This window comes from Bubalus bubalis, chromosome 4 (assembly GCF_019923935.1).
Source record: "Bubalus bubalis isolate 160015118507 breed Murrah chromosome 4, NDDB_SH_1, whole genome shotgun sequence".
NCBI classification, from domain to species: domain Eukaryota; kingdom Metazoa; phylum Chordata; class Mammalia; order Artiodactyla; family Bovidae; genus Bubalus; species Bubalus bubalis.
This window is the reverse complement of record NC_059160.1, coordinates 148,051,725-148,076,306: the sequence shown is the minus strand read 5'-3', so window position 1 is coordinate 148,076,306 and position 24,582 is coordinate 148,051,725. Positions and strand designations below refer to the sequence as shown.

The 24,582-nt window shown below is 38.3% G+C and overlaps 1 protein-coding gene across 2 annotated transcripts in view; it reads right to left on the bottom strand.

The window, feature by feature from the left end:
- Positions 1-6,693: 6,693 nt before the first annotated feature.
- Positions 6,694-24,582, bottom strand: part of MCU (mitochondrial calcium uniporter) — a 197,580-nt gene continuing 179,691 nt past the window's right edge. The window contains exons 5-8 of one of the 2 annotated variants that reach the window (XM_044942241.2): positions 21,213-21,373; positions 19,375-19,578; positions 10,032-10,148; positions 6,694-8,680 (exon numbers count right to left, since the gene is read on the bottom strand). In XM_044942241.2, coding sequence (XP_044798176.1) covers positions 8,660-8,680; positions 10,032-10,148; positions 19,375-19,578; positions 21,213-21,373 — 503 coding nt within the window. In that variant the 3' untranslated portion in view covers positions 6,694-8,659. Of the gene's footprint in view, positions 8,685-10,031; positions 10,149-19,374; positions 19,579-21,212; positions 21,374-24,582 lie in introns of both variants that reach the window. The other variant, XM_025284711.3, reaches the window with a different exon arrangement.

Sequence of the window (24,582 nt, the reverse complement as noted above, 5' to 3'; positions counted from 1 at the left end):
ATCATTAGCTTATTAACTTGCAATCTCATGGCAGCAATGGATGACTCTGAGACTGAGGAATTGTTTTATTGCGGAGTAGTGCTGCTAAGAGGCAATAGTCTTAACAGAAAAACAAAATCCAGCAATTTCCTGCCCCTGAGAACCCATCTGACTACTTCATATGGGGCTGCCCAGAAACAGAGGATGTGTGCATGAGATAAGCGCAGATTTGCTGCCAGGATTGATTGCCATAGTCAAGGACTTTTACCAGATATCCCTTTGGTTCTGTAAACAAGCCTTCCCTGGAGGTAGGATTTTTTTTTTTTTTTCCTTATTCCTATTTTTTCCTTTTTAGTTGACTTGCCCTATCAGTTTAATTTTTTATGATGAAAAATTTCAAATATATACAAAGTAGAAAAAAACAATGACTGCCCTGCTACAATAATAGTTAACATTTCATCAGTCTTATTGCACTTAGACAGCAATATGCATTTCTAACAAATGGTCTTTCTCTTTTACATAACCATAACCATATTATTATTACAACTATGGGAACTAGCAGTAATTCCTTAATATCATCTAATGCTCATTCCATAGTTAAATTTCCCCAGTTGTTTCAAAAACACAAATTTCTTTGTATTACTGATTTGAGTCAGGATTCAAACAAGAGCCATACTTTGCTTGTGGTTCAGTTCAGTTCAGTCACTCAGTTGTGTCCGACTCTTTGTGACCCCATGGACTGCAGCACTCCAGGCCTCCCTGTCCATCAGCAACTCCCAGAATTTATTCAAACTCATGTCCATCGAGTTGGTGACGCCATCCAACTATCTTATCTTATGTCATCTCCTTCTTCTCCCACCTTCAATCTTTCCCAGCATCAGGGTCTTTTCCAGTGAGTCAGTTCTTTGCATCAGGTGGCCAAAGTATTGGAGTTTCAGCTTCCATCTCTTTCAGAGTTTTCCACAGTTTATTGTGATCCACACAGTCAGAGGCTTTGGCATAGTCAATAAAGCAGAAATAGATATTTTTCTGGAACTCTCTTGCTTTTTCAATGATCTAGCAGATGTTGCCAATTTGGTCTCTGGTTCCTCTGCCTTTTCTAAAACCAGCTTGAACATCTGGAAGTTCATGTTCATGTATTGTTGAAGCCTGGCCTGGAGAATTTTGAGCAGTACTTTACTAGCGTGTGAGATGAGTGCAATTGTGCGGTAGTTTGAGCATTCTTTGGTATTGCCTTTCTTTGGGATTGGAATGAAAACTGACCTTTTCCAGTCTTGGGGCCACTGCTGAGTTTTCCAAATTTGCTGGCATATTGAGGGCAGCACTTTCACAGCATCATCTTTTAGGATTTGAATGGAATTCCATCACCTCCACTAGCTTTGTTCATAGTGATGCTTCCTAAGGCTCACTTGACTTCACATTCCAGGATGTCTGGCTCTAGGTCAGTGATGATTATCTGGGTTGTGAAGATCTTTTTTGTACAGTTCTGTGTATTCTTGCCACCTCTTCTTAATATCTTCTGTTTCTGTTAGGTCCATACTGTTTCTGTCTTTTATTGAGCCCATCTTTGCATGAAATGTTCCCTTGGTATCTTTAATTTTCTTGAAGAGATCTTTAGTCTTTCCCATTCTATTGTTTTCCTCTATTTCTTTGCACTGATCACTGAGGAAGGCTTTTTTCTCTCTCTTTGCTATTCTTTGGAACTCTGTATTCAAATGGGTATATCTTTCCTTTTCTCCTTTGCTTTTCGCTTCTCTTTTCACAGCTATTTGTAAGGCCTCCTCAGACAGCCATTTTGCTCTTTTGCATTTCTTTTTCTTAGGGATCATCTTGATCCCTGTCTCCTGTACAATGTCTAGAACCTCCGTCCATAATTCATTAGGCACTCTATCAGATCTAGCCCTTTAGATCTATTTCTCACTTCCACTGTATAATCATAAGGGAACTGATTTAGGTCATACCTGAATGGTCTAGTGGTTTTCCCTACTTTCTTCAATTTAAGTCTGAATTTGGCAATAAGGAGTTCATGATCTGAGCCACAGTCAGCTCCCGGTCTTGTTTTTGCTGACTGTATAGAGCTTCTCCATCTTTGGCTGCAAAGAATATAATCAATCTGATTTCGGTGTTGACCATCTGATGATGTCCATGTGTAGAGTCTTCTCTTGTGTTGCTTGTGGTTGGGACTCTTAAATTCTTTTAATTCATAAGGGTCCCTCCAACCCCCCATGTTATTTGTTGAAGAAACCCAGTCCTTTGTCCTATAGAATGTCTCACATCCTGGGTTTGGCTGACCACTTCGTGCGGTGTGTTTTAGCTTCCCTTCTCCCACATTTAATGTTAAGTCTTCATATTTTCTTATTTTTCTGACAACGCATGTGCTGTTAGAAGTTAAAAATACTCTGGTGACACTGAACCAATTCAATGCTCAGGCAGGAGTGCTGAAAATAGGTCACTTAGGAGGTGGATTAACACATCTGCTCTTCAGGAGAAATCTGAACTAGAATAACAATTTGAGAGCTACCAGCCTATGAAGGTAACTGCAACTGGGCTTGGGGAGAATGAATGAGACCATCCATGGAAAATGGGGTCCAACATGGGGCCTTGGAGAAACCCAATATAAAAATGTGGGCAGAGAATATTGCAAAATGACTGAAAAGCAGTCAAGAGATGTGGGTTATAGTCCACGGGGTTGCAAACAATCAGATATGACTGAGTGACTGGGCATATAGTCGCTGTAGCCGCTGAAGGCGGCTTCAAGGTGGGTGGATTGTTCAGTGGATGATGCATTTATAAAACGTACATAAATGAAAATTTATAAAGTGGGTCATTTTATATTCAGTAGCACATGTTAAAGTTAACCTATGTATTTATCCTAAGGAAATGACCACATAGTGCATTTTGGAAAATAAGGAGTTTGGACTTATTTGGGAAAGCAATGAATTAAAGGTTATTGGTAGTGATAAAAATGAATTACAATCCTTAATAATTTTGGTGAACTTGATTTCTGAAGTCAAAGAAGTTTCACTTTTCTGTGAAATCCAGATAGATTTTAAATATTCAACTTATTTGTATTTGTTTTTTTTATGTGCTTACCACTACGCCTTCCCAAGCAAGATACCATAGTAAGTACATGTGACACGATCGTTGCCCCTTCCACTTACCACTGTCACCGCGCTCACCAGTCCTCACTTGTTCTGGTTGTCTGATCACAGGATTCACTGAAGAGTTGTGACACAGTTGCCCTCCTGACGTCTCAGTCTCCTTCCCTTTAGAGCAATGGTTTGATGAGGTCAACGGTTTGCATCAGAGTCACTATGAGCACTTTTTAAACACAGATTGCTGGTCTAACTCCTTGTCTGGTTCAGCAGGAAGCAGAGAACTTGCATTTCTGGAGAGGTAAGTTGCTGTTCCAGCCACCATATTCTGAGAATCATTTTATTACTTTTTTCAGCTCTAAGTTTATGATCCCTTTGCAAAACTGCATTACCTACACCCACGAATGAATTTAATATTCTCCGTTATTCTACAAAGCATAACAGGATATTGTGGAATATGTAGTTATTGTCTTTTAAAAATTTATTTTTATTGGAATATAGTTGACTTACAATGGTGCCAGTTTCAGGTGTACAGCAAAGTGAATTAGTCACACACATATATATTCTTTTCCAGATTCTCTCATGTAAGTTATTACAGAATATTGTGCTATACAGTTGCTGCTGCTAAGTCGATTCAGTCGTGTCTGACTCTGTGCGACCCCAGAGACAGCAGCCCACCAGGCTCCCCCAACCCTGGGATTCTCCAGGCAAGAACACAGGAGTGGGTTGCCATTTCTTTCTCCAATGCATGCAAGTGATAAGTGAAAGTGAAGTCGCTCAGTCGTGTCTGACTCTTAGCGACCCCATGGACTGCAGCCTACCAGGCTCCTCCATCCACGGGATTTTCCAGGCAAGAGTACTGGAGTGGGGTGCCATTGCCTTCTCCAGTGCTATACAGTAGGTCCTTACTATTAATAGTTACCTGTTTTATATATTATAGTGTATATATGTTAATCCGCTGGGCTGGAAGAAGCACAAGCTGGAATCAAGATTGCTGGGAGAAATATCAATAACCTCAGATATGCAGATGACACCACCCTTATGGCAGAAAGTGAAGAGGAACTAAAAAGCCTCTTGATGAAAGTGAATGAGGAGAGTGAAAAAGTTGGCTTAAAGCTCAACATTCAGAAAACTTAAGATCATGGCATCTGGTCCCATCACTTCATGGCAAATAGATGGGGAAACAGTGGAAATAGTGTCAGACTTTATTTTTTTGGGCTCCAAAATCACTGCAGATGGTGACTGCAGCCATGAAATTAAAAGACGCTTACTCCTTGGAGGGAAAGTTATGACCAACCTAGACAGCATATTGAAAAGCCGAGACATTACTTTTCCAACAAAGGTCGGTCTAGTCAAGGCTATGGTTTTTCCAATGGTCATGTATGAATGTGAGAGTTGGACTGTGAAGAAAGCTGAGTGCTGAAGAGTTGATGCTTTTGAACTGTGGTGCTGGAGAAGACTCTTGAGAGTCCCTTGGACTGCAAAGAGATCCAACTAGTCCATTCTAAAGGAGATCAGCCCTGGGATTTCTTTGGAAGCAATGATGCTAAAGCTGAAACTCCAATACTTTGGCCACCTCATGCGAAGAGTTAACTCATTGGAAAAGACTCTGATGCTGGGAGGGATTGGGGGCAGGAGGAGAAGGGGACGACAGAGGATGAGATGGCTGGATGGCATCACCGACTCAATGGACGTGAGCTTGAGTGAACTCCGTGAGCTGGTGATGGACAGGGAGGCCTGGCGTGCTGCGATTTATGGGGTCGCAAAGAGTTGGACACGACTGAGCGACTGAACTGAACTGAACTGAATGTTAATCTTAAGTTCCGAATTTATCACCTCCCCCAACATATCCCCTTTGGCAACCATAAGTCTGATTTCAAGATCTGTGAGTCTATTTCTGTTTTATAAATAAGTTCATTTTTATCACTTTTTAAAAATCAGATCTGGCATATAAGTAATATCATACAATTTTTCTCTTACTTCATTTAATATGATAATCTCTAGGTCCATCCATATTGCTGCAAATAGCATTATTTCATTCTTTTTATGGCCGAGTAATAGTCCACTGTATATGAGCCATTATCTTCTTTATCTATTCCTCTACTGATGGACATTTACGTTGCTTCCGTGTCTTGGCTATTTTAAGCAGTGCTGCAATGAACACTGGGGTGCAAGTATCTTTTCGAATTAGTTTTCTCCAGATACACGCCCAAGAATAGGTTGGCTTGATCATATGGTAGTTCATATTTAGCTTTTAAAGGAACCTCTATACTGTCCTCCATTATGGTTGTATCAATTTACATTTCTACCAACAGTGTACGAGGATTTCCTTTTCTCCACACCCTCTCCAACACTTATTGTTTATAGGTTTTCTGATGGCCATTCTGACTGGTGGGAGGTGATTCCTCATTGTAGTTTTGATTTGCATTTCTCTAATAATTAGTGATGTTGAACATCTTTTAATCTTTTTGGTCATTGCCTATCTTCTTTGGAGAATGTTTATTTAAATCTTTTGCCTATTTTTTGATACGGTTGTTTGTTGTTTTGATATTGAGATATTGAGCTGCATGATCCATTTATATATTTTGGAGATTAATCCCTTGTCAATTGCTTAGTTTGCAAATGGCTTTTTGTTTTGTTAATGGTTTCCTTTGTTGTACAAAATTTAAGTTTAGTAAGATCCCATTTGTTTTTGTTTTTATTACTCTAGGAGGTGGATCAAAAGATACATTGCTGCAATTTATGTCAGAGAGTAGTCTGTTTTCCTCTAAGAGTTTTATGCTAGCTGTCCTTACATTTAGGTCTGTAATCCATTTCAAGTTTATTTTTGTGTGTGGTGTTAGCGAGTATTCTAATTTTATTCTTTTACTTGTAGCTGTCCAGTTTTTCCAGCACCACTTACTGAAGAGACTACATTTTCTCCATTGTATATTCTTGCCTACTTTGTCTTAGATTAGTTGACCATAGGGGCTTGAGTGTAGTTGTTATTTGTTGAATGCAAACAACAGCTTAACATTTTCAATCTTATCTTCTTAAGCCTTATGTATCTTAGGAATGTCTGTGTCAGTGGCTGTGAGCTGACTGGAGGCAGGACCGTGGCTGTGGAGGCTCTTAGTATATCTCACACTGCACTTAATGCAGAGATTTAACACATGCTTTTCGATAGGCCTTCAATGGACTAAGCAGCATGTGGTATCTTCCCATTGGGTAAACATTATAAACTTGATACAAACTCTTAAAATGATGAGAATTTGATCTTAGTTCTTTCTTGAACAAGTTTCTGGAGTCTAGGAGACCACACTGGTGTTCAGATACAATGGAGATAGCGCCTGTTAACCAGGAGATAAGGATATTAGTCTCAGGGTGCTCTCTGGGTTGTTGATAACTGAACTTCTGGTAGCTTTGAAAAACTAGGAAAATATCAACCATCTTAAGTTTAGGAAGACTTCGTGAAATACCTTTTAAAAATACAGGCTCTGGGTACAAAACAGTTTCCAAATTGTATTTTTATAAAGATTAATTTTAAAGGTAAAAACCTTCCCACTTTGAATCAGAAGAAAACAAGCTTGTTTTTACTTTTGATTTTGGTTGCTTTGCTTTAAAGAATGAGATGCTATAGTTCAAAAATTGAATAAGTATTTATTGTTCCAGAGGTACATTGCTTTTTATACATATTTCATAAATGATACAGGATTTTACACATGTTCAATATTTTGCTATTTGTTTAAAGGACTTTTCTTCACGTTCTCCCCTCCCTAGCCTCCCACACAACCTGAAAGGATTTGCTCATTGCACTGTGCTGTTTCTTCTTAAAAACCCTGCAGTACAAACAGGATAAATGGTTTAAAAATAATTCACAGAGCTTAACAGAAATAAATGAGGGAAGGGGGTTGAACAACTTGGGGGCGGATGAGGAAGGAAGTGGGAGGAGGGACGGGAAGTGGAGACATGCATCCTTTCATTCCGTCATGCCAGTGGAAGGGAGGGGTGGTGGCAGGAGCAGCAGCAGCAATCCTGGCTGGCCTTCAACCTCTGCAAGGCACCTGGAGTCTGGGTTTGTCACTTAAAGTGTTTCTCTTCATACACAATGATCCCAAAGAAGGAAGAAAAAGAGAAAGAAAACCCTTGCCACAAGGAGGAGGGATGGATCATGTGAAAGAACAAAGTGAATCAGCTAGCTGTGTGGCAAGCCCCATCATCCTTTCATCCTGCCCCCACAAGTCATTATTAATAAAAACAGATCAGACACAGATTCCTTTGACTCTCCAAGTGCAGATGTCATCTGGAAATACGATAGAAAATATTTTGATAGAGTATAAGATTATTTCCTCTTTCTCTCAATTTAAGATAAGAAAAAATAGGGTGAAGAGGGTAGGTTGAAAGAAACCATAGAAATGTATTCCTATATAAAGATAAATTGCACCCTTTGAGATCCACTCACTTGATTTACAACTGCTTAAGTGGTGGAGGTGGGAGGGTTCACAAGCAGCATGGAAGTGTGTATCCTTTGAGACTAACAAAGCCTCCAGACAAGGCAAGGCCATCTGGGTGGCCTGGAATGCCTTCACACAAGCAGAGGAACAGCACTGAAACTACTCGGGCTCTGAAATGGCTACAGAGCCATGATTTTTAGCCAATTTGTAAACCTTACATCTTCCTGATTCAGTAATATAGTTAAACATTCCCCCTCTGGCTTGAGCTGTGGAGGGAGAGAGGAATATCAATGGGATAGTTAAATAAAGGAGGGAAATTTGTCTTCCTCTTAAAGATTAATTAGTAAAAAACAAAACAAAAGAAACCTCATGCAGTGTTGCCAATGATTTCTAGATAGTGATTCAGAGCACTGAAATATATAGACATTTAAGAAGGTATGAAGGGATAATCCAAAGAGTCAATTATCAAACAGTCATAAATTGGTTCCAATTATCATATGGATAAAACTAGCATACCAACAGGTGTGGGTGGTCAGAAATGTGCACAAATGGGAGAGATTCCTGGTAACTTTGCAGAGACTGGGTCCAGTCTAAAATAAAAGCTAATGACATGGGCTCAGACTCTGTTTGCCACCCACATATCTTGAGGTTTTCCTTTTCTGGTGGATTTATTTACTCCTATGTCAAAATTAAGAAAAGTTAAATTAAAAAAAGAAAATTAGAGCTGAGTGGGGTGCTGGTGTGTTACTGTTTTGCTGACCCTGCAAAGAAGATGCAAGAGACAAACACCCCCAGCATCAATTTTTCTTTGTGAATCTAATCTCCCAACTATATAGTGTATCCTTTTCATCCAGAAACTGAGATGCTTTGATTAAGACAGTATTTCACGAAGCCCTTTGAGCTTATATTCCACAAAGCGTGATCTTCAGATTTTAACACTCCTTTTTTCCCTAAGATCTTTTTGTTTTTGTTTTTTAATTAAAGGTAAAAACCCTCTACCCCAACATGGCTCCCAGCTTCCACCTGCAATGCTTTAATTAAAAAGGCCATAGTTATAAACAGGTGTTCTTTCTGCCGGGACTCAGAGGCTCCTTGCAGATCAATCTTTTTCACCAATTTGTCGGAGGGGCAGATGTACTTGTAATGGGTCTCTCAGTCTCTTAAGGTCCATTTCTGCCTAAAATAGAAACAAAAGGTGAGAAAAACTGGCTAGTCAAGCTTTCAATGATATTACTGCCTCCTGAGAAAAGGAACTTGTCTTTCCTCCATCATTATGAGTCAAAGAAACTATCTGAATCACTCTGAAAGTACGAGTGCCTCAGTGGCGAAGGGTGTTAAAGGCTCAGGACGGTAAAGGCGCATGGAAACAGAGGCTGGTCCCGGTAGCTTCAGCTGTCAGCAGAGCTTCCAGAAAGGCTGTGCAGTCAGCAGGGCAGGACTCGGGGCTCAAGAATGCGAGAGCATCGGAGGTACCTTGATGGCGTTGCTTCAGAGAAGCCCTTTGGAGCCAGAATTTAAATTATGCTGCTCAAGACTTTAGTTATTTGTCTAGTTGCTGTTTAAGCTTTTCATTTATCACTAATTTTAAAAATAGGGGTGTGAAGTCAAGTGCAGCACTTTCAAAATTCACACATGCTTGGGCCTCACCCCCAGTGTGGGGATGGGGCTGAAGCACCTATTTTTTTAATAGCTCCAGAGACCACTCTGCTACATTCCCTCCAGTTGACAACTACCACACACAGCAACAGAAGGTAAGAATTCACTTAGGCCGAGGCAGGAAGACAAATTAAACCTATTCAGAGTGCAACCCCATCACCACAAAGGGACAGAGAAGGTGGAGAAGGTCCAGAGAAGATAATTAAACTTTGAAGAGAAGGGAATGGTTTCCTGAGGTTTTAAAAAACCTCTAAAGTAATGAAAGACTGCAAAGAAAAGGAATGAGTATTTCTTAACCAAAATCAAAGATATCAGAGTGAGGGGAAGGCATAATCAGAAATGTGCAAGAGGTAACTGTTATAAGAAATAAAATATCAATCTTTTAAAAAAGCGTCTAGTAGCTCAATAAACTCTGACTGGCACCTGGCAAAGATTTCTAGTAGTCTCTCTTTTACCTGGATTTTATTTTTGCCCCACTGCTACCACACATTTTAGGTGAGAGATCTTGGGGGTCAATTGTAGAAAGATTAAAAAAAGAGAGAAAGATAAAAGCAGACAGAAAGGTAAAGATACAAAAACTTTACTAAAAATAGGTCTAAAAATTTCAACATGCTCGTGTTAACAGGATAGATGGGACACATGATCTTTTCTTGTGTTACATAACACCTGCTTGTGTTATATAAAACTTCCTGGAGAGCTGTGTATGTTAAAACAGTCATTTCTACTGGTTGAGGAATCATTTGCATAGGAAGAAGAGGACTGGATCATTCTTTCAGAGTTTACCCATTTAAGTAGTGTGATTACAGATGATGACGCCGCCACTGCACAAGATGGGGCTGGGGTTTACTTTCATTTTTGGAAAACTTACCTGAGCAATTGCATCCTTGAGTTGATTGTATTTCTCTAGGTCAAAACGTGACTTTTTGGCTCCTTTATGGAAAAATAATAAGTACTGTCTGTCTCTGGCTTCTGGATAAACATATTCCTACAAAAATAAAAGAAAAATTAAATTATTAGTCCTTAGTACACTATCGTCACAAAATAAGCCCTTACTATTGATTAGATTCAGTACACATGATTGCATATAAAGATATACTACTGACATGTGCTATGTTAAATATTTCTTAAAATTTTTTTATTGTGAAAACACAGAAGAGAACACAAAACAAAAATGTACTTCCTAAAGAATCATCATCACATAATAAATGTTAATCATCACCAGGTAAAGAAAATAGAATACTGCCAATCACTCAGAAGCCTCCTTCGTGCCCCTGTCCAATTACTCACCCTTTCTTCCCCTACAAAATAATCACTATCAGGACTTTTATGGTATCTGTTTTCTTGCTCTCTTTGTAGCTTTCTTACTTAAAATGCATCTTCCTGAGCTCTACAGATCAGTTTCACCTGGTTTTTAAAATTTTGTATTAATAAAAATGAAGTCAGAGAGTACGCAATGTGTATGACTACTTTCACTCAGTATCATGTCTGTGATACTCATCTTTTGCGTGCACCAGTTCCAGGCGTATTGCACGGTGATTCAGATACAGGTAATTACAAAATACTGAGCATCATTCCATGTGCTATACAGTGGGTCCCTGTTGCTTATCTGTTTTATATATAGTAGTGTGTGTATGTTAATCAAACTCCTAAATTATATTATTTACATGACTACCTCATATTTTATTTTATAAAATTTTATTTATCTATTTATCTTTGGCTGTGCTGGGTCTTGTTGCTGCAAAGGCTTTTTTCTAACTGCAGAGAGCAGGGGCTACTCTCCAGTTGCCGTGTGCAGACTTCTCACTGCGGAGGCTTCTCCTGCTGTGAATCACGGACTCGAGGGCACTTGGGGGCTCAGTAGTTGTGGCTCGGGGGCTCTAGAGCACAGGCTCAATAGTTGTGGTGCACAGGCTTACTTGCTTCACAGCATGTGGGATCTTCCCGAACCAGGGATTGAAGTTATGTCTCCTGTACCGGCAGGCAGATTCATAAGTCACCAGGGAAGCCCTACCTAACATTTTAAAAACAACTTTACTTAAGATACCATACAATTTACCTATTTAAGGTATAACAGTGCTTTTTAGCACAGCCACAGAATTGTACAATCATTACTACAGTAAATTTTAGAATATTTTCATCATCCCCCAAAGAAACCCCATACCCTTTAATATCACTTCTGATCTCCCTCCATACTTCCAGTTCTAGGTTAACTACCTGTCTACTTTCTGTCTCCATAGATTTGCCTATTCTGGATATTTCATAAGTGGAATCATACAACATATAGCCTTTTGTGTCTGGCTTCTTTCAAGGCTCATCTGTTTGTTTCATGGATCAGTACATTATTTCTTTTTATTGCCAAATAAGATTCCATTGAATGGATATGCTACACTTTGTTTACCTATTTGTCAATTGATAGACATTCATGTTTTCCCACTTTTTGGCTATTATGAATAATCTTGTTATGAACATTTGTGTACAAATTTTTATGTAGACACATGTTTTTACTTCTCTTGATGATATACAGCATTTTCATGATGACTCGTGAGGCTGAGGCTTTTTCATATCCTCTTTTATGTTACTGACCGTTTACGCATCCTCTTAGAAGTGCCTGTGCGTATCTGCGTTGTCTGTCTTTTTCTTATTGGCTTGTAGGATTTGTTAATATATATGGATCCTTTGTTGGATATACATACTGCAAACATCTCCTCTCAGCTCATTCTCTCTCCTAATGGTGTTCTTCAGTAAAAAGATGTTCTTAATTGTTAATACAGCCTAATTTATTATTCCTATTTTTTATGGCTAGCACTTTTTATTGTGTAAACAGCTATTTTCTGTTCCACAGTAATGAAGATGTTCTTCTATATTATTATTTCCCAGGAGCTTCATTGTGCTACCTTTCACGTTTAGATCAACAATCCATCTGGAATTAATTTTGTTTATAGTATAAGGATGAGGTCATTTCTTTTTTTCATATGGACAGTCAATTGTCCTAGCACCATTTACCAAAAGACTTTTTCTCTGCAGCGCCATTTTTTAACATCATCAGTTCATTTACACTAGGGCTGTTCCTACTTTGCTCTTCTATTCCACTGGGGACTACTGTCCATGCCTGCATCACTGTCTCAGTCACTGTAGTTCCGCAGTGTCCTCTGTACTGGAGCGCTGTAGACTACTCAAGGTGCAGTCTTCATACCTGACCGTGGTGTCCTCTGTACCTATCGCTGTAGACTACTCAAGGTGCAGTCTTCATATCTGACCGTAGTGTCCTCTGTACCTATCACTGTAGACTACTCAAGGTGCAGTCTTCATATCTGACACAGTCAATCCTTTTATGTAGTTTTTCTTCAAGAGTTTATTGACTTTTCTTAGTGTTTTTATTTCCATATAAATTTTAGAAGTAGCTTAATCAAATCTCTTCCCCCAATCCCAAATTTATTGGGATTCTAAATGGGGTTGCAATGAATCTAACAGATCAATGTGGATAGAACCAACATTTTTACAGCATTTACTTTTCTGGTCCATGAACATGTGGTATCATTACATTTATTAAATCTCCTTTAATTTTATGCTTTTCTACATAGACATCTTGTACATCTTTTGCATGATTTATTTTTAAAAGTCATTTTAAGTTGCATCTTTTAAAAAGTTTCATTTTCTAACCATTTGTGGTTGGCATATAGATATGTAACTCATTTATGTGCACTGACCTTGTATCCAGTAACCTTAATGAAACTCACTTATGAATTCTAACCAATTATCTATATATGTTTTTAAAAATTTTCTATGTGCAAAATCTATGTATCATGCTAGTTGTTTTTCTTTCCAATATTTTCATCCACTGTATCTTTTTCATGCCTTCTGCATTGGCTAGGACCAAAAATAAAAGTGGAATGGAAGTGGTACTCTTACCCTTTTTCTAGGCAACAAAGGGACATTACAACACTTCAAGTTCACTTACCTCTCCAGATACATATGCTATTTTTGTATGTTTTCATTTTTTCTGTGTTTTACACATTTACTGTTCATTTGTCGTTATTTTTTGGCTGTGCTGTGTCTTTGTTGCAGCACGCAGGCTTTCTAGTTGTGGCGCGTGGACTTCTCATTGTGGTGGCTTCTCCTGCTGCACAGGCTCTGGGTGTGCGGGCTTCGGTAGTTGTGGCACAGGGGCTCAGTAGCTGTGGTGCATGGGCTTGGTTGCCTTGTGGCATGTGGAATCTTCCTGGACCAGAGATCAAACCTGTGTTCTCTGCATTGGCAGGTGGATTCTTAACCACTGGACCACCAGGGAAGTCCATTTAATATTCATTTAGATTCACTCACAAATTTACCATTTTCATTGCTCTTCATTCCTTCCTGCTCTTTTTGACTTTCCATCTGTGATAACCTTCCTCTGCCCAAAGAACAACCTCTAGTATTTCCTTTGTACAGATCTACAGGTGACAAGTTCTCTATTCCTTTTGTCTGGAAACATCTTTATTTAACCTTTATTTTGGAAGGATATTTTTGCTGAGTATAGCATCCTAAGTTGACAGTTATTTTCTTTCAACGCATTGTAGCTACCATTCTATTACCTTCTGGTGGTTGATATTACCTTCATTTCTGTGGTTGACATGCTATCTAACAGTGACTCCTCTGAAGGCAATCCTTTCTTTTTCTCCTTTTGCTTCTCTTAAGATTTCTTCTTTGTCTTTGTCTTTTGCAATTTTACTTCTGATGTGTCTAGATGTGGGCTTCTCTTCCTTTACATTGTTTGGTATTTGACAGAAGTTTTAAATCTATAAATTAATGTCTTACATTATTTTGGAAAACTCTCAGTCATCAGCTCTTTAAATATTGTTTGTTCCCATTCTTTTTCTCCTCTCCTTCTGAGACACTAAGAAAATTAAAAATGTATTAGGCCTTTTCACTTTATCCTCTATACCTCTTACCTTCTCCTGTATTTTACTTCTTTATGTCTTTCCATATTTATTTCTTCTGATTTATTTCCAGGTCACTATATCCTGCTTATGTCTACTCTGCAGTTAAATCAATCCATTAAATTTGTTCTCTAGAATTTTCTTTTTTTTTTTTTTTTTTTTAATCAAGTTATCTGTTAATATTCTCAACCTTACCTTTTATCTCCCCGAATATAGTAAGCATAATCATTTTAAAGGCTTTGTCTGATAAATCCAGTTACTAGATCTCCTATTTGTGTTTCAAACGTCTATTGTTTTTATAGGTATTTTCTTGTGTTATCTGTTTATTTTTTATTGTATGTTTAACTCTGTATTTAGGCTTAGGATAATGTTATCTCCTCCCAGGGAGATTAATATTTTCTTCTGCCTGGAACCTGTGAGATTAGCACTATGGGACTTCCAGTATTCTAGGACTACTTCAATCCAATTTACAACACTGGGATGATTGAAAGAACAGGTTCTTCTATTCTACAATAGTGGCCTTTAAAATTCCAAACCAAAGCAAACGTGTTTCAACCTATTTTAGCAATCCCTGGACATGAATGTCTATGGCTGTGGTCCTTCTGGGTTATCCAGTATGGCTTAGCTTCTTGGCCGCTCGGCCTTTACTCAGTGTAAATCCCCAGAGGAAAAAGGACACCTAAACACCAGACTCACCTTACTCAGACTTCTCTTCTTCTGGTCCTTGCCCGGTAATTTTTGTTATCCTGTGTGTTCTCTAGAATCTACAGGCAGATGTGTTTTATGTTTTGTTTAACTATTTTAACATTTCCTAATGAGAGCATTGTTCTGATTACCTAGTATGCCACAAGTGGAAACAGAAGTAAATATTTAAATACTGAGGATGACAGATAACAACTGAACAGTAGTTGAGGGGTTTGTGGAAGCTTTTTAAAAAGATAGAATCATGATCTGGATCAAATAATATTGACCTAAGGGACAAATGCTGGTTTAAAAACTTGTGAGAAAGCCCTCTACTTTCATCTAAGTTGCTGTGACTAGGCTACTTACTTACCTTTGGTAAGGATATAAATGGATACACTAATTCAATTTATTCAGATCTAGTCTATGTATCCTCTCTTGGGCAACAAGCATTTACTAAGCAACTGCATGCTAGACTCTATTCTAGAAACTTGGTTATTTGATAATAACTGAGAAGAAAGACATGGAGAGCTTTATTATAAAGGAAAGAGAATCAGAGAGGGTTTGGTAACATAGAGAACATACAAAAAATACATACTGGGGTAAGATTCTGGAAGGAGGTAATAAGATTAAGAAGAGGAAGAAGAGCTAGCCCTGATTAGGAAAATGCCACCTCTTATTTGAATTTAAGGAAATAGTATGAAAGTCAGTAAGGATACTATTAAACTCACAGAGTTTAGGAATTAGAAAGCTTCCATCTGTTAAGCTCAATTTTCTAGGAGAAGTAGAAGGCAAAGTTAAAGGTGGGATGAGGAGCTTGATGTGAAGTCTTGAAATAACTTTATCGGGGAAGAAAATCTAATTAGAAATATAAGCAGTTGCCCATTCCATACTATTACATGATTTTTCTCTAGCAATGTTCAGTAGCCTGGATATAGGGTAAATGGCTAGAATTATCCAAGATTAGGAGTTTACAGAGTACATATAATGGAAAGACAATGGAGCAGTGACTGAACAGAATGGCAATATGGTCTAATTGGGACAGAAAAGGAAGCAACACATGAGGAAGGTGACAAAACACGTTAAGAGAGACGTCAGGAGCCTACAGGTTTAGGCATACTAGTTTTTATTATAAGTAGGTTCTGAATGGTCACTGAAGTAGTTTGCTGGAGTATAACAGAACATAAAGCATGAATGTTGGAACTGAGATGACAAAGGGTATTAAAGGCTAGGTCAGTGTTTCTTAGTCTTTTTTCATCATTACCTTAAGATGCCTTTTTAGATATTTTCCCCTTAGCTGCCTCTTCTCCCCAAAGAGGTTTTAATACCACAGATAGACTGTATATCCATTTATCTGTTGTAATTTCCAAGATGTTTTACTCCTCAAGAACCAATTTTTGCCTCCTTGAGGGTGACATCCTCTTTGTTGAAAATACTTGGGCTAGGGTATTGAATAGTGGTTCACATGCCTGCTGAAGTAACTTTTTCAACTGGCATTTTCTTATTGTCAGGCTCCTTTTTCATATGATAGAAAGTGGTACTCAGGTCTCACTGAAATATTAGTAAAATTCATTATGCTACTTGATTTTATGATCTCAAGGAACTTGTCATCTTATAAAAATTCTTTGGAACTTTATACACTTTGGAATCTATTTAGGTTGCTAATAAAAGCTTATTCAACAGTTTAAATGCTACTGAATAGGCTTTTGCTTCATGGGTGTTAATTATGGCTATTGATATGGGGAAGAATATTTTACATTCAATTTGGTCAATGTTTTCCTACTCACAAGACTAAATTGTTTACTACTGCTATTTTGCAACCAGTCACTTGGGGGCAGCAAAAATGTTGAGGAATCACAGCAGTTCAGCATTTAAACAGTAGGACAGATAGGCACTGTATTCAGTTCAGTTCAGTTCACTCGTGTCTGACTCTTTGCGACCCCATGAATCACAGCACGCCAGGCCTCCCTCAGTTCAGTTCAGTTCAGTCGCTCAGTCGTGTCCGACTCTTTGCAACCCCATGAATCGCAGCACGCCAGGCCTCCCTGTCCATCACCAACTCCCGGAGTTCACTAAAGACTCACGTCCATGGAGTCAGTGATGCCATCCAGCCATCTCATCCTCTGTCGTCCCCTTCTGCTCCTGCCCCCAATCCTTCTCAGCATCAGAGTCTTTTCCAATGAGTCAACTCTTCGCATGAGGTGGCCAAAGTACTGGAGTTTCAGCTTTAGCATCATTCCTTCCAAAGAAATCCCAGGGCTGATCTCCTGCAGAATGGACTGGTTGGATCTCTTTGCAGTCCAAGGGACTCTCAAGAGTCTTCTCCAACGCCACAGTTCAAAAGCATCAATTCTTCGGCGCTCAGCTTTCTTCACAGTCCAACTCTCACATTCATACATGCCCACTGGAAAAACCATAGCCTTGACTAGACAGACCTTTGTAATGTCTCTGCTTTTCAATATGCTATCTAGGTTGGTCATAACTTTCCTTCCAAGGAGTAATCGTCTTTTAATTTCATGGCTGCAGTCACTATCTGTAGTGATTTTGGAGCCCCCAAAAATAAAGTCTGACACTGTTTCCCCATCTATTTCCCATGAAGTGATGGGACCGGATGCCATGATCTTAGTTTTCTGAATGTTGAGCTTTAAGCCAACTTTTTCACTCTCCTCTTTCACTTTCAACAAGAGGCTCTTTAGTGCTTCTTTGCTTTCTGCCATAAGGGTGGTGTCATCTGCACATCTGAGGTTATGGATATTTCTCCCAGCAATCTTGATAGTCTAGAGGGCCACAGTCCTTGGAGTGTCACAAAGAGTCCAACGTGACTGAGCGACTAACACATTCAAACACTATACAATTAACCCTTGAACAACATGGGTTTGAACCAAACAGGTCCACTTATATGTGGATTTTTTTCAATGGTAAATACTATAGCACTACACGATCCACAGTCAGGTGAATCCCCAGATGGGGAACCTTGGATATGGAGAAACTGTGGATATGGAGGAACCATGGATTCGGAGGGATGACTGTAAATTATATGTGGATTTTTTTTTTCACTTCACAGAGGGTTGATGCCCCTAAACCCTGATGTCCAAGGGACAACTGTAATTTAATGTGTTTAAAATACCTAGTACATACAAAGATGAGTTGAGAGACATTTGGAAAGGACACCAACCAGTTATGAACTTCGGCTAAGGAGTCTAGATCTCAACTGATAAAAAGAACCCATTAAAGAGGTGTCTCGGTGGTAAAAAATCCACCTGCCAATGCAGGAGACATGGGTTCAATCCCCGGGTTGGGAAGATCCTCTGGAGAAGGAAATGGCAACCCACTGCAGTTTTCTTGCCTGGGAAATCCCATGGACAGAGGAGCCTGGCGGGCTACGGTTCAGATCACAACAGACACGACTTGGAAACTAAACAACAACAAAGAGATATATGATGGAGAGGGACAGGACAGACAAAGAGGGAAAGACATGCAGACAGACATATAGACATATGCAAGCCATGCCCAGAGGTGTGATTAGATAAGACTGATCTGGTTTCCAGTTCTGTTCATATAGAGTGACGAATATGAGCTAGACATGGGATTAAGTGCTAGAGATGCTGGGCAAACAATAGCAGAACATGAGCAATGTACTTCCTCTCTTCTGCCCACTAGACAAATTTGGGAGGCCCAGAAAGGTTAAATAACACCCTTGAGCCTTCATTTTCCCTCACAAAAATAGGCCTATGACCACTGGTCTAATGACAACAGAAACAAAACATCTATGTTCATTCAACAGAGGCCATGTAAAAACATAAGAAGCAACTCTCAGAATTCTTTTGACACTTAAGAAAATAGAAAAAGTTCCTCATCTGTCTCAACTATTTCAAATGATTTTTATTCAAGGGAGCCTGGATCTGTGGTTGTATCACATAAAGCAATAACAAATCCCTCATACATCCCATGGATTTCCAAGCTACTAAAAAAATAGCACTAACAATAACAATTAGTTCTAGATACTGATATTTAATACATGAGCCTTAGTTGTTAAAGAACAGAATAGTGATTAGATATCTAACTTTCACTTCCCTTCCTTGATGTTAAAATAACAACAACAAATACCTATACTACTGATATATTTAGAAGTAACCCAGAGTTTTATTTGATTAGTTTTCACCAATTCTCCATTCCAAATATTTGATAAAAACAAAAAACTACCCCATCTGACTGCTACATTAATTACACAGTACATAAAAAGCCAAGCCAACTGAGCTGAACAAGTTATCCTACAGCTGACCTCTCTTCTCCTTTGCCTTCTTATTCTCTATCTTACCATAATATTGTTATGAATTTAGCAGTTTATATGGTTCTCTTAATAGTCTGTTTGCTCCATGGGGGCCAAAGCCACATCTTATATCTCTCTATCTCTAGCACCCAGGCTAGCCTGATACGTGATTGGCATGCATGAGCATGTGCACGTACGTGTGTATATGTGAGTGACTGTGTATAAAAGATAAGTGATTTACTTAAAGGGAACTGGTCTTATAAAGAATATGAGAGAAACGAGAACTACTTTGACAACCAAAATTTCACTATGTCACGAAAAGTTACTTGAAGAGGAATTCTTACCTGGCGTGTCATTACAAAATATGCATACATCGCCATGGCACTTCCATAAGTGATGAAGTAGGTGACTGGCTCCATTATGTCCCAAGAATATTCCCACCAGGTAAGCCGGGCCAAAATGCCAAACTGTGTGGCCATGTAGGCAAGTCCACCCCATAGCACCAAAGTGGTCCTCTTCTCAGCTTTTCTGCTGATTTCAATTCGTACCTATAGGTCACACATGATCAGTCAACTCTAAAGCATTTTGACATAGAACCAATTTTAAACTCCTATTTAAACTGTTCTATGTTCACTTAAGAATAGGGCTTGCAATCAAGATACAAGTTAGTCTCAATTCTAGAAAATATAGTTTGCCTTCCTAAATAGTATCTGCAGTTTTTACTGAATAATATTTTATAGGAATAACATTTTTAGTACACTAGTAGCTGAAAACATGGTGAAATAAGTTAGTTTCATAGGTCTTTATCCAACCACAAGATTATTTTCTTTGAAAGAGGGAAACAAAAACAGGCTAATGTTCTCTCACTGTAGCATTTAAGATTTAATCCATCATTAATTTTTTACTCAAGAGGTCTACTGGGGCAAAACAGCATAGTGAGTCAGAGCATGGACTCTGGATTCAGGTCCTGATCTGAGAATTACCGTAACTTCATTAATGAGTTGTTCTGTTAAATAAGAGAATACAGGTAAAATACGTAGGACAATTCCTAGCACAAAGTAAATATTCAGTAAAGGATGATAATTATTTTGTTATAGCTAATACATTAAAAAATGCTTTACATTTTGAAAGTACAAAGTTTAAATTTCATCTCCCTTTACAATAGTTCCTCAAACATTTCTAAAGGTCTTAAATTTAATGAGAACAACCTTGAGATATATGTTCATTACTTTTAAGGAAATAAGAAAAAAGTACAATATTAAGAGTATTTATTCTCCTCCTTAATCTCTAATATAGTCTAGTTTCTTAAAGTGGAAATACTTGTATTATTATTAAAAAATAAGGAGGACACATCTTCAGTGTAAAACATTCAGCAAAGCATAAAGAAGAAAAATTATCCATAATCCTATTATTCTATTAGCATTTGGGAATATGTCCCTTCTATTTTCTTCTTTGTGTGTGTGTGTCTGTGTGTGTCTGTGTATGTGTAACATATATTTCAATGAAAAATGGAATCATAGTATGCACTACCACGGGCTTCCTGGGTGCCTCAGTGGTAAAGAATCTATCTGCCAATACAGGAGATGCGGGGTTGATCCCAGGGTTGGAAAGATTCCCTGGAGAAGGAAATGGCAACCCACTCCAGCATTCTTGTCTGGGAAATCCCATGGACAGAGAGCCTGGTGGGCTATAGTCCTTGGGATCACAAAAGGGTTAGACGACTTAGTGACTAAACAATAACAAAATGCACTAAAGTGTACATTATCTTATAATTTACTTTTCATAAAATATGAGCTTTCTATAGCATATTAGATTACAGAATTGTTTTTTAACAGTTGCATGATATTCCATATAATATTAATTCTTAAGTTGGCTAAAATGATTATCCACCTCACTTAGAACCCTTCTTGATCAGCAATTATTCCAATCTTTGCCATAAAGGTAGTATGTCTGGTTAATGAGAATATATTCAGGCCTCAAAGCTCTAGGTCCATTATTAAGGCCCAAACTATTTCTTTTAAAGTTCTTTCATAGTTTTAGTTGAAGATTTTTATGATTCAGTTCCCCAACTCATCAGGTTAACATAATTCAATCACATAAAACTTGGGGGCGGGGGGAAGCAAACATATATCCTCTGGAAAAAATACTAGTGAAGAGAAAAGTGTGAAATTTGAATTTTCACCTTTTCCAGGGGCGCCAGCTGTTCTTTGAGATCTTCTAATCTTTCAATAAGCTCCCTTTCCTTGTTTAACTGGTGCTGCTCAATGCACAGCGTTGTGTACAGCTGCTGGACCAGTGTCTTTACATCATTCAGTGTTGCTGCATTTTCATGGCTTAAGAGGTCTGAAAGAAAAAGATTGTTTTTAAAAATTTAAGCCTTAATTCAAGGGCCCCCAATCTCTGGGGCCATAGACCAGTACCTCCTGTCAGATCAGCGGCAGCATTAGAGTATAAATAAAGTGCACAATAAATTAAACGGGCTTGAATCATCCTGAACTGTCCCCTTCAACCTCCCACTGCCCTGGTTGTAGAAAAAATGTCTTCCACGAAATTGGTCCCTGGTTCCAAAAAGGTTGGGGACTGCCGCCTTAAATAAAGAGTTGCTATTCTGAGGGCTATTAGTGATAAGAACAAAGAAGATTCATTCACTATAGGGAATCTACCTGCAGTGCTAAACTGAAGGAAAGGGATAGTTTCTTTCTAAAAAGGAAGAATCTATAAATCCTAGAAAGTAAGTTCCAAATTTGGGCAACTTGAAAATTTTGAAGCCAACATCCACCATTATACTGTTGGAAGTGTAAATGCTACAAGTAATAATAATCTTCATTAGATAAAGACAAAAAATTTAAAATAATAAAAAACTGGGAATAGAACTGCTTTATGATCCAGCAATCCCACTGCTAGGCATACACACTGAGGAAACCAGAATTGAAAGAGACACGTGTACCCCAATGTTCATCTCAGCACTGTTTATAATAGCCAGGACATGGAAGCGATCTAGATGTCCATCAGCAGATGAATGGATAAGAAAGCTGGGGTACATATACACAATGGAGTATTACTCAGCCATTAAAAAGAATACGTTTGAATCAGTTCTAATGAGGTGGATGAAACTGGAGCCTATTATACAGAGTGAAGTAAGCCAGAAAGAAAAACACCAATACAGTATACTAACGCATATATATGGAATTTAGAAAGATGGTAACAATAACCCTGTATACGAGACAGCAAAAGAGACACTGATGTATAGAACAGTCTTATGGACTCTGTGGGAGAGGGAGAGGGTGGGATGATTTGGGAGAATGGCATTGAAACATGTATAATATCATATATGAAACGAGTCGCCAGTCCAGGTTCTATGCACGATACTGGATGCTTGGGGCTGGTGCACTGGGATGACCCAGAGGGATGGTATGGGGAGGGAGGTGGGAGGAGGGTTCAGGATGGGGAACACATGTATACCTGTGGCAGATTTATTTTGATATATGGCAAAACCAATACAATATGGTAAAGTTAAAAAATAAAATTAAATTAAATATATAAAAAAAGAAATGTTAAAAACTAGTAGAGAAATTTAGAATTAATCTGATTATTATCATGCTTATTAAAATTTTGATCTGTAATTTATCTGTGGTCTTGCCATTTTAACTGGTCATTTTTTCCCTTTAGTAACTAACACTTGAGGGAAAAGCATACAGTATTTCAAATTTGCAAATACAAGGTATAAATAAAAATATCATCATCCTAATAATCTTAGCCTCTATATACCTTCCCCCTAACATATCAATTTTTATTTATTCCTGTTGGGCAAAGACATGGACTAGCTCTTTGGGTCTCAATATCAAGCTTGAAAGAGCATGAAGTCATGAGAATGACTGAAAAGGTAAATGATTAAATAATTCTTTGATTCAATATCCTCTTCTGTGAGTAGCATGTGTTTCCAGAACTCTAAAAATTATGTTTTGAAAATTTAATAAAAAGCCAGCTAATTTTAGCTGTCAAAGAATTTTTTTAAAAAGCACCGAAGTAAAGCTTTTGTTTTAGAATCTTATTAGCCTTGAATGTGACATTCTGTTAACTGGAGCAGGAGGTCAGCCTTCTTCTAAATCAAAATAAGCCATGGTCAGAATTAGTCATGCGTTATATATGGAATTTAGAAAGATGGTAACAATAACCCTATATGCAAGACAGCAAAAGAGACACAGATGTATAGAACAGTCTTTTGGACTCTGTGGGAGAAGGCGAGGGTGGGATGATCTGAGAGAATAGCACTGAAACATGTATATTATCATATGTGAAACAGATCGCCAGTCCAGGTTCGATGCATGAGACAGGGTGCTCAGGGCTGGTGCACTGGGATGACCCAGAGGGATGGGATGGGGAGGGAGGTGGGAGGGGGGTTCAGGATGGGGAACATATGTAAACCCATGGCCTATTCATGTCAATGTATGGCAAAAACCACTACAATATTGTAAAGTAATTAGCCTCCAATTAAAATAAATTTTAAAAATTAATTAATTAAAAAAAAAGAAAATTAGGTATAAATGGAGCTGTTTAGGTGAAACTCATTTTAGATTCCAGTATAATTTCTCTAAAAATTTGCTTCCATATCTTCAGAAAAATGTGTACATTTTAAGTACAATGCAGTGAAAAGAGCTCTGAACTAAAACCAGGAGTCCTATCTAATACGGTAGCCTCTAACTACACGTGGCCGTTGAACACTTAAAAGGTGACTATACTTTACTGAGATGTACTCTAAAGAAAATCTACACCACAAAAAGAGTCTTCATATAAGTTAAAGAATATAAAATATCTCATTAATAAAGTTTTATATTGATGATACATAAAATGAAATAATCATAGTTTGGATACATGAAACTAGTTTAAAAGTTATTAAAATTAATTTTACCATGTCATACCATGACATGGATGAAACTTAAAAAAATCATATGAAATGAAAGAAATCAGACACAAAAGGCTACATATTGTATGATTCCATGTTTATGAAATGCCCATAAGAATTGATGCTTTCAAACTGTGGTGCAGGTGAAGACTCCTGAAAGTCCCTTGGGCAGCAAGGAAATCAAACCAGTCAATCTTAAAGGAAATCAACCCTGAATATTTGCTGGAAGGACTGATGCTGAAGCTCCAAGACTTTGCCACCTGATTTGAAGAGCCAACTCAGATTTTGATGCTGGAAAAAATTGAGGGCAAGAGGAAAAGGGGGCGACAGAGGATAAGATAGTTGGATGGCATCACTGTCTCAATGGACATGAGTTTGAGCAAACTCAGGGAGATAGTGAAAGAGGGAGAGAAGCCTGGCGCTTCAGTTCATGGGGGTCACAAAGAGTCAGACACGACTGAGCGACTGAACAAGAGCAACAACAAGAAGCAGCTGTTGAGAGCTGACAATGGGAGTTGACTGCTATTGGGCACGCAGTTTCTTTTGTGATAATACAAACGGTCTAAAAGTAAAAAAAGGAATTAGTCATGCGTGTATTTCAAATGTTCTTCAAGGTGTCCTTCACTAGATTTATCACAGAAATTCAATC